Raw genomic sequence first — 15,128 nt, 5'->3', positions numbered from 1 at the left:
CAGCTCGCCTGCGCACGTGCGCAGTCTTTCGCAGGCCGAGACCTGAAAAGGAGGGTTGGGCTGTGCCATTAGTTTAAATGGCAAAATCGAGTTTGGAGCTTAAAACCTGCTCTGCCACTCGGCAGTGGCAGGCTGGAAGACATGGCCCCATCCAGGGTGGCACAATAAGTGCTCCAGCCCTGGTAGGACACTTTAATTTAAAGGCCCTGGTACCATGTACTAGAAACATATAAGTATGTAAAGTTATACCAATTGGTTATAAGCCAAATGTATACTTTTAAGGGCCAGAGTTCTGATTAGCAGGCCTCTGTGCACTCTTACAGTCGAAAAACCAGCAACATCAGTCCAAAATCTTTGGGGTGATAGTGCAAAAAAAGTATTTTCTTACAGACTTACAGAGCTAAGGAAAGTATGCAGTGTGGAAATAAAGTAATCACTGTCAGGCAATAAACATTGCATGCTGGCAGTCTGTGTCTACGATCTTTTCAATTATCTTTTAATTAAGAAAGATGATGGAACAGTTCATCTACACTGAAAGTAATTCTGAACAGCATACATTTAGCAGGTCAAAAGATAAATGTTCATTATCACTACCTCCCACCCAGACAGGAATAGTCTACGATTTGAGCAGTTCTCCCCTCCTACAATCAATTACTGCTGGAGCTGAGGCCACTGGAAATATAACGTCTGCACAGCGGCGGGTTCTCCGCAATGGCGGAGGAGCATCGCCCCACTGGCTCAGAGCCAGCAGCTGGAAAATAAAACTATATTTCACTAGAGTTTTATTTTTCAGCTACTGGCTTTGAGCCAGGGCATGTAGGGAGAGTCGCGCAGGGCTATGGGATGGGGGGGGGAGGAGGAGTGTTGTGCACTCCTAGGCCGGCCAAACAGACATGTGCACTTAGCTTTCTCTAACCCGGCTGTATTCCATGGCCAGGTTAGAGAAAGGCACAGACTCCATTTGCCTGAGCGAAGTGTAAAACCAGCCCAATCAGGCCAATCCCCATGCTTCTCTCATAGTATGTGAGCAGCGTCTGGATTGAATGGGTAGTCTGTTGTCACAGGGACTGCCGGGAGCAGCAGGACGGAAGCGCACCGACGTGGCCACAGGAACAATTACGTTTTTTAAAAAAATGTCATTTAAACCCCCACCTACCCATCTGACTCTCCTGTTGCCCTGCCGCCTGCCATTCCATAGTGGCAGTGGCAGTAGCAGTGACTGTGTTTGCAATATCGGGGGACACTTGAAACCAGTGCTTAATTTGTAAAAAAAAAAAAAAGTGCAGGTGCGGAAATTGTTGCCAAGGAGGCAACAGCTCACTTCTTCCTCCGGCGAGCCCCACTTTCAAAACTCTCACTGCCTTAGTCTCTATCTTCTAACCTTGATCTGTTGTCTGCCCCCTAAGTCTTTGCTCTAAGAGTCTATCCTCTCACCTCTCTAATTATTTTCTATCATCTTTGTCACACCTGATGTGTTACCTTATTTCCTGTATTTCTGATTTGCCCTCAATTCATTCTAGCACTGCCCTTTTTCCTCTTCACTTTTATCCATGCTCTGCTCTCTCTCCCCTCGATCTTGGCTCTTTACTTTCACTCTTCTAGCAGGGATTAGCTGTGTTTCCATTTTATCATTTGTCTGCTTGTTTTCCTCTGTCCTGTCCTCTACATCCTTTCATTCCTTCTTCTCTCTTCTTAATGCTCTCATCTTCACATCAATGCTGCTTTCTCTTTGTATCTGATTTGCTCTCCTTTTCTTCTACTTAGCTCCGTCTTATCTCTCTCCTCTCCCGTTGTTTCTTTTTGCTCTTTACTTCTGCTCTCTCTCTCATCTATGCAAAACCAAAGGGGATGTCGGACAGGGTGTTGATCATTGGAAGCACTCACCCCCAGTCAACTGATCTGGGTTTAATCCATCATCATTCTTTAGCTCACTCCACCACCCCAGTTCAGACATGGCCATATGCAAATCAGTCTGACCCTGTGCTTCATGTGAACAGTCCAGCCCGAACTGCCAAGCCATTTCTTCCCTAGACCAGAAATAAGCATCCTGGGACCGGTTTCTGGCTAATCAGCCATCATCAGCCAGACTAGCTTGAATCCAGTGGCAAAGTGAGCCAGGGACCCACGTCTGGGCATACCCTGCCAACTTAGGGCGAACACAGCAAAACCAAAGGGGATGATGGACGAAGTGTTGAACATTGCAAGCACTCACCCACAGCCAACTGTTCTGGGTTTAATCCGTCATCATTCTTTAGCTCACTCCACCACCCCAGTTTAGACATGGCCATATGTAGATCATTCTGACCCTGTGCCTCATGGGAACAGTCCAGCCCGAACTGGACCAGAAACAAGCATCCTGGGACAGGTTTCTGGCTAATCAGCCGTCATCAGCCAGACTAGCTTGAATCCAGTGGCAAAATGAGCCAGGGACCCACTTCTGGGCATACCCTGCCAATTTAGGCCACACAAAGCAAACCCAAAGGGGATGATGGACGAAGTGTTGAACATTGCAAGCACTCACCACCACTCAACTGTTCTGGGTTTAATCCATCATCATTCTTTAGCTCACTCCACCACCCCAGTTCAGACATGGCCATATGCAGATCAGTCTGACCCTGTGCCTCATGGGAACAGTCCAGTCCGAACGGCCAAGTCATGTCTTCCCTGGACCGGAAACAAGCAGCCTGAGCTAAAGAATGATGATGGATTAAACCCAGATCAGTTGACTGGGGGAGAGTGCTTGCAATGTTCAACACTCCACCCATCATCCCCTTTGGTTTTGCTCTCTCTCATCTATAACACTGCTGCTGCCTGTGACCCCTGTCGTCAACCTGTAGATGTCCCTGCTATTTTTACCTCTGCGTTTTCCTGCTGTCATTCCTAAAGAAGTGGAAGATGGCGTGTTTTACTCTCTTACCTACACTGAGTGCAAAAACAAAATGTACACCAAATGAAAATGCTTTTTTTGCATATATTAATCAGTGCGGTATGACTGGGTTTATTGCGGAACAGACGGCTGCTCGCGCACTGCAGGTGATGTCACTGCTAATGCTGCCTGTAATTAGTAGGTCTAAGGATGGCGATAGGATCGAAATCCACTGCTCAGCTTGCTGTGACCCTGCCTGTTACAGCACAGGCATTGTCCTCAACCATAATTCTGCCAATGCCGGTAAGTATGGTTGTGGTGCCTACTGAACTCTCGCACGCTCAGCAATTACCATGCTGCGGTGCAGCACACAGATTCTTCAGGCGACGCCATGGCGCACAAAGGTTGTGTTGGTCCACAGTTGCGTCGAGCACGTTGAGGATAGCAGCAATGCAGGGCTGCAGGATATGCTACTCTGGCTACGCAGCAAGTGGGAAGTCCACACTTACTTTAGTTTATTCTTCCTCAAGAGCCCTCACTCCCAAGTTCCAAATCCGCTCTCACAGCTTCTTTGCCTCAACTCCGTCATGAGCCAGCCACCAGCTACAACTATCCAATGGGAGGCTTAGGCTCAGGCAGTGGCAGGGTGCAGCAGACTCAGGGACTAGAATGCAAGCCATAGTTTATCGATGACTTCTTAGATTTGTGGTTGGCGTAATGACATCATTACTAATGTGGTGATACACAATCATGGACAGGCGTATGCTGGCATGTCTATAAACATTTACCAGCCAGTCACCATGCAATGTATGTTATTCTTTTTAGTTTGAATTTGAACAATTAATATTGAGACCACCACCTGCAGGGTCAGAAATTGTCGCCCCGGCCCTGTGAAAGAAGTGCCGGTGCTGAGCACCTGAAAGCACCTGCTCAAATTAAGCACTGCTTGAAACTTTGTTTCAACGCAGATAGGACATTTCAGAAATTAGCACAATGGTCATTGTTTTGCCTGGTCAAGACCACTCTATTTCATTATACATATTGCAATCAATATTTTAATGCAGACTGTTTCACATATTTTCTGATGCACCAGAAGACAGTTCATGAAATTCAATTTATTGTAGATGTGATACAGTGCCTTTGTCTTATACTTATGCACGATAGCAGGAGTGTGCTTTCCGCTTAGAGTCTATAAAATCTATGTATTAACTGGTGAAGTTTGTTATCTACCACCAAAAGCCAGAACCTGGTCATCAAGCCCCTGAGCCTCTTTATTTGTGGCACCACTTAAATCTGTAGTCATCTGGTATTAATCCCCTGCATTTCTCAAAATTGACTTGACTTCTGTAATTATGAATCATTTATCCAACCTTTAGGCTTATGCCTATCTTTCCAAAGTATGCCTTGCAATACAGAAACTATTAGGTTGCCACTGCCTCAGGTTTGCACTTTTTCTAAAGACAACAGCATAATGTCTACTGTTTTGCCATTCCCACATTAAATGTTATCCCTTATTTTCTGTTTTCTTGTATTGTCTTTTAGATTGTACACTAGGCCTAAGCCCTTAGTAGAATTCAATCACTCTCCCTGCCTATGATCAGGTAGAGCAGTGTCCTCGGATGAGGACAGAGCTGCACCCAAACACAACTGACCTGGTGTTCCCACACCCAGGTTTCACAGTAGCAGAACACTGGGCCATTTCAATTGGGTGTGCAAAACACACCCATTAAAACTGCATACGAGTTTGGTCCAGGGAGAGTGGGACTCGGCCCCCATCGCACATCCAATCATTGCTTCACCTTGGTGAGAACACTGAACGCTCTCTCCAGCCTGTGAACAGTATCCCCTGGTCCCAGATATTCTTCTCAAACCCATACCTGACCCCAGAGCAGCAGAAATCACCACTCTAATGTGCTGCCTGCTCAAAGCTGATGGTTAATGAGAGCAGGTAAGGGTCAATAATTCAGCCCAGAATAAGGATCCTTATTCTTTTTTTTTTCTTTTCACTTGGTCAAAATAGGTGCATGTTATTCCCTACCACAGAGAAAGAAAAATTATGATCAGATTTAGAAACGGGAATACTACCCGTAAACATTAATTACCAGCAGCGGAATCCTATTAATCTGGATAAAGTTCACAATGATTAAGGCCAATAACTGTACCAATGTAGGTTCTGTATTACTATAATATATTCTTTCTGCTTGACAAACTGCAGAATTCATTCTTAATCATTTGTCCACAGAACACCATATATGTAAGCCTTATCATTTTCAAATGATTTTGATCACACAGAGCTAATTCATATTTCAGGTTTACTGTAACAGGGAACCACCTGCAATACAGGTTTTCTGTCACACCTGATATTCAGCCTTGGGATGCAGACATCAAACTCAATAACTGAATCTAAACACGTGGCCGGCAGAAAAACTTATGTAAACTGTGGTTTCAGTTATGATAATTTGTGCCACGATGCAACAGAAAAGAACTACAATTTATCACAGAATAACCATATTAGAAATGTGGATGATCATTCCACAAAATAAATGGAAATGTACAAAACTTACCACCTTGACTTCAACAGGCTGATCCTGCTCGTCCTGATGAATATGCTCCTTTTTCGTTGCTTCTGCAAGCTCGGCATTATCCCCATCTATTTGTTTTTCTAAGCTGTCCACCTTGCCCAAAATGTTTTCAATGTTTTCATTCTCAGCTATGGTTTCTCTTTCCAATACCTTCATTCCATATTGTGACTCTTCGGGCATTTGTTTTCCTATCACTAGTTTGGTCGAGTTCATCTTCCCATCTTGTATTCCTTCTGCCTGCGCCTGGCCAACGAATATTTCTTTTTCCAAGCACTCCTGACCATCCAGTGCATCTAACAACTTTGCTGCTGAATGTGAAATCATTATCTTTTCCCTGCTTGGTGTTCTCTGGCAACTGTGAGTGGCTTCTCCTTTGCTGCACCTTGCTTGTGACAATGTTAAGTCTGTGGTAGTGCTTTCTGCTTCCCCATTTAGTAACTTATTATCCACTTCTGTATCCACTGGAGGAAAGTTATTGTTTGTGCTTTGGGATGGTCGCATACTGACCTCATTGTGATCGAAAGAATTGTTTTCAAGGATGCCATTGACTGTATGTGTCTGTACTTCCTGAGCTTGTTCTGTGCTTTTTCCTTGCCGCTGGAGCAGGGGGTGCTCTATGAAACTGTTGTGCTGAAGCAATATTCTCGGGCCATGTCTTTCTTGAGGTCTCAACATATTGCAACCTGGGGGATGGTCACAGTTCGGCTCCACAGATCTGCAGAGTAAATAAAATGTATGTATCATGCAGAAACACATGGATTTCATTTACTTTGTTATGAAGATGAATGCTTGTCTTCTTCAAGGCCTTCAAATGAATTTGAAAATACAAATTACAACAGTGCTTTGTTCATTTTAACTCCTTAACTGCGCTGAACGTTCCGCTCTAGTGCAGAACGTTCTATTGCGCGGGCGTGGCCAAGGCAGCCAACGGATATGCGCAGCACTCCAAAGGTAGTGCACGCGACGGCCGTTGGCAGCAGCGATGAGGTTAATTTTTCAACCTAAGAAACATCAGAGCATATGCATTCTTCATCAAACCCTTTCACGTTTGGACATGTAATAAATATCAACAAGAGATTTACATACACCGGACACAATTTAACCCCCTCATTTAGTCAATAGCTTCTTTTTATGTGCAGGTCTCCTAATGCCTTTCATTTCTCTTCGTCAGACCGTCCAATTCTTTATAGACTGAATTTCAGACTGATTAAATTCATCAACCACTGTCTTGAACAAAGAAAAACCACAGAAAACTCATTTTTTATAGGAAAAATAGTTAATCACAAAAAAGGAAAAAACATAAAAAAGACAGAAAAATGTATCTTGATTTCTTCTCTCCTGCAGATGCTTACCTCCTGTTACTATCCAAAGCAAATTTTGGAGACAAAGGATGGTCTAGTTGAAGTGATAGGATTTGACTTTGAAGATTTTCTGTGGCAAATGGTACCATTGCTACAGTTAACCATAAACTTCAATTAATAAGAGCATATACCTTTGTTTTGGTGACATGGCTACTCCAAAAGCCACAGTAATTTAGCTTAACGAATGTAAAAGCATCATCAGTTTCCAAATGATGACCGTAAAGAATGATTCACAAGGGGTTTTAAAAAATAGCATCTTATTCATAGTTTACAGCTTAACCATTGCAAGGCAGCCAATACATGCCCAAGACCTGTTGAAAATGTAGCCGACATGGGTAGAACCAGACTTGATTAAGAAGACTAAGCTGTTTGCTAGTGCACAAAGGAAGGAAAACATAGATATACAGAAGTGTATTCTTCCCTAGAAAACAATGTCAACATCAGCCAAAAATATAACATGTATTTAAATGTATTGAGGATATGTATTACAGCAGAATAGCCAAATTGACTCACTGGGATGTTGACTTTGAGTCAAATGTATTTCAAACTTTTATACATTGTGAACTAAACCTACAATCAGCACATGAGCGGCAGGGTTTGGACCATATACTACCAGGAAATCGCAAAGTAAAAGTAATAAATAAGGAACAAAAATGTGTAAATACATGAAAATCTTCCTCTACACATATAACCCGTTGCTAGCCTATAGCCTTTTTTCACAACTTTAAAACACCTATTCCACAGAGTTGTGAGAGAAGTAAAACTCATTATAGATCCTCTTTTACTGTACTGCTCACATAATACCATTACAAAAACAACTAGGAAATCAATGAAAAGATTCTGAAACAAGAGGAAATAAAATAAGGTAATATGAAGCTGAGGTGACTAGTATAAGGTCATGGTTGTATGTAGCAAATCATACATTAAAGCTAGATGAGCACACACGCTTTCCAAAAGTATTAATAGCAATTCCCGCACACAAAGCAGAAGTCGTAGCCTAACCACTTAGGCCCGTAGCCAGCAAAAGTACTTCACTCAAATCATAAGCAAGAAAACAAAATAAATCATCTATGCTCTAGCAAAGCTGCATTAGAGTTTAGGGAATTATACTACAAAGCTAGCAAGTCAATTTTGAAAGGGAGAATGTTAATAATGTAAACCTGAAGATCGGCCTCAGTACCCAGAGTCACTACACTAATGGCATAAACCACTTATTATAATAACTAGATATATGAGTTTTGCTGCGCACAAGCTCTCCAATTTTGTCCTTATTTACATGTGTGTCGTGTGCCTCAGAGGTATCACTCTCTGACTTATGGAGTGTTATTTATGAAATATATTCAAGCGGCCTCTAATCCTAGGGGTCGACCCTCTGAGCACTCCGATTTTAATCGCTGTGAGCGATGTAATCAATCAAACTTGTTGTTTGTTCCAATTTCCGACCAATAAAGTTATTGTTGAAACAAACTTTTTGTTTTCATGGATTCCCAATGCATTTCGTGCACCATTGTGCACTTCTTCAGGGGAAATCTGAACAAATCAAACATTAACATCTCTATTTTAACATTCTAAGCAAATTATATCCACAAATTAATTAATCTACATGTAATTCGTTTGACGTCAAATGAATTGTCTTTATCATTTAATAGTAACATCATCAGTATTGAATGATAAAGACAACTCATTTGACGTCAAACTAATTGCATGTAGATTAATTTGTGGATATAATTTGCTTAGAATGTTAAAATAGAAATGTTAAAATAGATATGCTAGAATATCATGTATATATTAGGAGTGGAACCTCAATCAGCTTTACGATTTGTTCAGATTTCCCCTGAAGAAGTGCACAATGGTGCACGAAATGCATTGGGAATTTAATCTTAAATCAGGAGAGAAAATATATGAAGCAATATAAATTAATGTTGGATGGAACTGTAATTGAATAAACGAATTCATGAAAACAAAAAATTTATGTTTCAATAATAACTTTATTGGTCGAAGATTGGAGCAAACAACAAGTTTGATTGATTACATCGCTCATAGCGATTAAAATCAGAGTGCTCAGAGGGTCGACCCCTAGGATTAGAGGCCGCTTGAATATATTTCATAAACCACTTATTAACTGGAAGTGTTCTGTGCAGATACAATATTGAACTGAAGTGCTGCATGGGAAACCATACAAAGATTTTTTTTTAAAGGTGGCATTAGCACAAACAGGGTTTATCAGACCTCATCATGCCCAAAGAGAGGTTAACCACAATACTTCATCCGTCCCAGGTACAACTGCCAATGGAATTCCTTTGCCATTTAATATGCCCATGAGATTGCTAGACCCATAGAATATTTCGGTTAGATTTTCTATGCCACTCTATTATCTATGAGTAACTTTGCTCAGAGACAAAGTAGGGTACAGTTTATGAATAGTGTAATGTCTAGATCGAAGATAAGGGCCCGGGTGGAAATCCTAGGTCATTGTACAGAGCAGTACCCTTGGATTAAGTGTGACAACAGGCTTCCCTCTCAACTGGAGGACCTTTATGCAATATTTCTGCACCAAGTAGGTGCTGTATATTTTTATATCCTTATAAAGCAGAGTGTGTGTGGCTAAAATAGTGAGGGAGTTAGATCCTTGGTCCTGAAGAAAAGCCTTGGGATACGGTTTGAAACATATTGACCTTTTAGAAAGGCAGGCACATCATTACCTATACTTTCTACCTTCCCCCTTTTCAACCATACTGACTAGAGGCCTGAATAAATAGCGCTTTACCTATTAGGCAAGTATTTTAAAAATTGTTTTCATCATTTTTACATCATTTAATATACATAAATAAGTGCTCCCACGTAACATGTAGGTCACAGCACACCCCGTTCCGCATTGGAATGGATCCAACGATGAAGTATGCCACCAAGGCATAACCCTGGTGGGTGTGCTTTATTGAAGAAAACCTAGTGTTTTCTTTATTCTTGTGAACGGTTAGTTCATACTAACAGTTGGGCTCTTTCTCTCCTTTGTGTTTGAAAGGTACATTGATGAATAATCATGTTAGAGTTTCAGTGTTGGCATGGATCTTGGGTTAAAACAAAAGACCCTCCATGATAAATGAAATCTTAATTTACGTGACATATGCAAAGAAATGTAAAAGTAATTTACTTCGAAGAAGAAAACAGTATATGAACAGCAAATGTTGTATGACGACTTCTCTCAATTTTAAAAGATATCCCATCATAAATACTATTACAGGCTGGCTAATTTGCTATGCTTCTGGGCATGACAAGTACGCTTAGAATTGGAAACTTAGTAACAGCTACAATTCAAACTTGAAACTAAATGAATTTAGGATTCTTTGAACACAAGTGAAAATACATTCCTGAGGAAAAGCAGTCTTGCTGAATTTTCTGGAAAACCAAAACATTGCCACAACACAAGGTCTGCTATATGACATCGGAGTTACTTTGTGCATTTTAAAGCATATTTTTCTCTGACAGATTTGCTCTTTTATTGCACATTAATATGATTCGCTGAGCAGTAATTGCCACAGTCCAGATAAGCTTTAACAGGAACAGGCAGGACTAGCAATATTGACCAGTAAACAGGAATTAGCCACAATGATACCAGGAACGGGTTTGTCAATACTGACCACCATGCAGGTTTAGCAATAATGATCCAACAGGGTTACATAGAGACAACAATAATGAACTACGGTTGGGGAGGGCAGACAGGGAGTAATACATCTAGAGAATTAAGGCATTAAATGTGAGGAACCTAAGTAAAAGATGAGTTTCCACATCAATGAAACGCAGATACCATGACAAGGCTACTCTCTATAAAAGCATTCCAAGGGGCTGCAAGACCAATCCAGGCATACCCAATTAAAATACCTAAAGAGAATGGATGCCTTGGTGTTCGATCAGTTATCTTCATTTCAACACTGTCTCGGTTGTCTTAGAAGCAGAAGAAATGCGGGGGAAAAGAGCAGTTCCTTTCACCAAGTGAAGTGAGAATATAGCACTTGGTCAAGAGCTCTCACTGGTGCAAACAAATTCACTTCGCTATTCCATATGACAGTGGTTTTTACGAGTTATTAGACATTCTATTTTAATGTGGAGAGCAGCTGACTGAAGACTATATTTTATCTCAGAGGAAACCAAAATCCAATCCAAGATGCAAGAACGATCATTATCCTGAGCAGGTCACTATTAGAAATAATAACAGGCCGGGGTTATTGGTTTTACAAATAGGGTCACAAGTCAGTCAATTCCATTGGAAAGCAATATCATGAAACAGCCATAATGTATGGAGAAAAGCAGCAAAGGTCTTAATCTGGAAGACAATAGATCCAATTTCAGCTTGGGTCACGGTAAAAAAAGAGCTAAAGGCTTATTTAAGATTCACTGAACAACCCCTGGAGCATCATGAGCAACTACCCCAAAATAAATGGTACTCGAAAGCCCTAAGGGCTCAGCGAAGAAATCTGGACAAAGAAACTCAGAGGCTAAAAATGCTTCAGGATCCTGTAGAACAACCCAAGAAGGCAAATGAGTTAAGGAAAGCTTCCAAAAAACGGTGGGAGGCCAGACGGGCCCAAGAATACCAGAGCTGAAGAGACCCCACAATTGTAAGAACCAGGTCTTCTGGCTCCTTATTAATGGCCTGGAGAGAGGTCCCGCTGTTTAGCGGGTAATAATGTTGATCAATCAAACTGGATACATTCTAAAAAAAATGCTGTACCATGAGATGGGCTCCCAATAATTTAGAAACACAATCTTGCACCCAGTTGCCCTCGAGATTTCAACTACAAAGAACTTAAAAAACAAATCTGTAAGGGAATGGAGATGTCCTACCTGCCACTATTTATAAACAAGATCCTGAGTTCTGGTCGGAATGCTTAACCTCAGAAACTACACAACATTCGTGGCGAGGGTCAGTGCTTTACCCAATTTATACAAAAAGATGCATATTCAAGCCATGATAGCTATAGTTTGATAGCTCTATTGGATACAGAAATGAAGTGCTTCGGTTGACAGACCTGGAAGAGTGGGATTTAAAAAAAAAAAAAAAGACTAATGCTGATTAGCCAAACGGGGTTTAAATATGAGCCAGGTACAAACAACAATTTGATAGCGTTATCGATGATAATTGAGAAACCAATTAAAGAAAATAACTACTATCCACCGCTTCATCGACTTTACGAAGGCATATGATCATGATAACAGGAGCTTGTTATGGAAGAAACTGACCTCTTGGGATTGTACGCCAATTTGTTTTGAGCTCCCCAACTTTTGTATACTAACACATGGGTCCCTATACAAGCTAGGTGAGAACCAGGTGCTTTTGTCCAAAGTACCCACGTAGAGAGAGAGCTTGAGAAAAATAGTGTTTTCACCCTAATACTTTTAAACGTGTTTATTTCAGAGCTGAGCATTAATATATATAAAAGCTTCCATCCACAAAGTTATTTTGCCGAGCATTTAAGGACCAGTTTAAAAAGTCTATTACAGTTATAGTGTGGTCCCTTTTCCTCTCCGAAATGCTTTTAAACAAATCGGTTTCAGAACGTGTCCCAAGATGTAATGTTTTGTATGCATGGGCAATCTGCCCCGGTGACTGTACTTTTTATAAAAAATAATGCACTACGTAGGCAAGTTATTAATAGCAAAAGAGTTGTAATAAGAAACATGTGTAAAAGCGAAAGATGTCTATTCAATATGCAAAACGTATAAGCTTCGGGGTTAGGCTGCGAGCAATATGAGACGTTGATGTTTGTGGAGGAAGTTTACATTTTGGCATATGCACTGCACACGAACTTCCTGCTTTCCTTCCCGCTTGCCTCGGTTCTTGTAGAATATGTAGAATGAATGTTAATGTCATATCAATTTTAACAATTTTCTTTTCTTAACTATTTGCTGAAACATGTCAATTTTAGCTGCAAATTGCCGAAGCAGGACACGTTTTAAACATGTTGCACTTTTATTGTCATGTAGAATTTATTTTTTATTAAATGAATTAAAACATTTACTAACTTAGACAATTTTATTTTCGTGGTGGAGCAAGGCTCACAGGCAGGTGATGGTACATTCTCATCTAATTTCTACACAGTGAACTTCTAAAGTTTCTTGGATGATCCAAAAAATCAGGCAGCACAATAATTTCTAACATTTAATTATTCTATCTGCATCCTTGCCGACAATTAACGTACTTACCCACTGCTTTCAAAGCGGCTGATGAGATCTGTAATCTTTTTGGATTTCTCGGCGTGCGCCCCTGGGACAGGCAAAGGATTGGTCCCTTCCTCCATCGTCGATTTCTCTCGGGAGACAGGTTTCTGCCAGTGTTTTCGAGGGGTGGTCTGCGTAGAGGTATTTTGCAGAGTTGCAGGCTTTGGAGGCACTGTCAGGAGAAAGACAAGGACGCATCACTGAGTGGAGATGAGCAGTGACCTATGTGCTTGCGCGAGCCTGTCTCCAGCCAATCTGTACAACCGCTTTGGAGATGCATAGAGGTGGCTGTTAACCAAGCAGGAAACAGTAAAACAACTTCTGCATCAGTTTAAAATAGTGCTTTGCTGCCTGTCAGCAAACAATCTGCACTGACTAAATCAAGCAGCAAAGCCACTTCAGTCAGCTTCAACCCGGTGGAAACTGCGCTCACGCCAGTGCTCTTTCAAGACTGGCTCCCATTTTCAAGACTCATCTCTTTCAAGGGACTCTATGATGCTGGCTGAGATCTTCACTGCGCTGGACCAATATGCCAACACCAGAAGCGCTGCCATAATTCCGACCAAGGACATTCAGCTCCAGCATGGCTTCAATTCTGACCATTCTCAGGTTGAATAAGACTTGCCATCAGTGAGTCTGCCTTCACAACGCAGGCAGACAAAATCCAATTCAGGCAGAACAAGTCTATTCATGCATGGCTCGCTCCTCTGAGCCGAAACACAATAATGATGGAGAATGTTTGTTTATGGTACGCATGTTATACTACAGCATGGTTCTACCTACCTCACATCCTTCAGCATCAATGACACATGCTAGGACAGTGATGAGCTCACTTAGGCATTGTTGAAGCACCTCTCCAGTTTTCATGTTTTCCATGTAGGTCTTCCGGCTGCCACACGCAACAGCAAATGCTACCATAAAGCCATTCTAAAACACATGCTCTTCTAACCATGCACACTAACTTGGTAGTGTCCAACCCTACTCCCACTAGAGGGATGAGGGTAAGAAGCATTACATTCATGTTACACCACAATAGGATGCACACTAATTAAAGGATTTCCAGGCCATTTATATGAGCACTCTATGCAAACATATACGGTATACCATGTTGGCTTTCCATATGCTATTCGAGTAGATAAAGTGATGCCATCAATATGCTTTTGGAAAACTTAAAGATTAATGAACACCTATTGCAGCTCAGATAAACATCTAATTCTTGGAGCACTCACTCTCCATTAAGATAACACACAGGTCACCTTTTTCGTAAACATTCATATTCGATGCAGATCAGGGAGGAGTGAACATTACATTTCAGAAAGCAGCATTTTTATCAATCCAAAATGGGGAAAAAAATCAAACACTTATTTATGTACACATGCATCTAATGGTCTATGCAAGAGTAATGCATGCAGAGGGGACAACTGATTAAGAGCATGCACAATTCAAGATGGAAGAGAGGACCGGCAGAATCTGAGATGGGGAGCAATCATTAGATTTCTTGGTGGTAAAAATATTGTTAAAACAGCAGGATCGTTAGCATTTTCCAGAATTTGCATTTATTTGCAGAAGCGGTGCACAGGGGAGTTTTGGCTGGCTGGTTCTGAAGGCCCAGCCAGTGTAGTACCTTTGGAAGCATTGATCCAGATTATATTTGTAAGTATAGAAGATTGTCTCAAATTATCTACCGGCAGCAAATGAAATCAATCTATTCATTCAAGCGCTGTCTTTTCTTGGTCCCATGATTTCAAGTTCAAGGATTAACTTCTGATACAACTTTCAACAGTTCTGAGCTTGCTGATCATGCCTGGGGGTGGCCAGAGTACAGGGCATTGAAGACATCAAGGATGGGCATGATGCAGACTCCCTTGGAGGTGATGTTCCATGATTCATGTAGAAGAAAGGGGGGACATTCTTGGTGAATCTGTGGTGGCAGATGTGGGCCTTCATGACTTGGCTAACAGTGAACTTAGAGTTTCTAGTCGGATTTTAAATGTTCAAATAACATTAAGGGTAAAAGGTTGACCAGTAGATGGTCAGGGTGCTCAATCTCTCAATGTATGGAAAAAGGCAGGTAGGCAACTTATCCTCCAAAGGCAAGTGTAC

The 15,128-nt window shown here is 41.3% G+C and overlaps 1 protein-coding gene across 6 annotated transcripts in view; it reads right to left on the bottom strand.

The window, feature by feature from the left end:
• Nucleotides 1-15,128, bottom strand: part of FGD4 (FYVE, RhoGEF and PH domain containing 4) — a 749,528-nt gene that overhangs the window by 175,816 nt on the left and 558,584 nt on the right. For 4 of the 6 annotated variants that reach the window (XM_078673796.1, XM_078673800.1, XM_078673801.1 and 1 more), the window contains exons 3-4: nucleotides 13,011-13,197; nucleotides 5,431-6,163 (exon numbers count right to left, since the gene is read on the bottom strand). In XM_078673796.1, the coding sequence (XP_078529922.1) occupies nucleotides 5,431-6,163; nucleotides 13,011-13,197 (920 nt within the window). The remainder of the gene's footprint in view (nucleotides 1-5,430; nucleotides 6,164-13,010; nucleotides 13,198-15,128) is intronic. The other 2 variants (XM_078673797.1, XM_078673799.1) reach the window with 1 other exon arrangement.

Source organism: Lissotriton helveticus, chromosome 1_1 (assembly GCF_964261635.1).
Source record: "Lissotriton helveticus chromosome 1_1, aLisHel1.1, whole genome shotgun sequence".
Taxonomy (NCBI): domain Eukaryota; kingdom Metazoa; phylum Chordata; class Amphibia; order Caudata; family Salamandridae; genus Lissotriton; species Lissotriton helveticus.
This window is presented reverse-complemented; position numbering and strand designations above follow the sequence as displayed.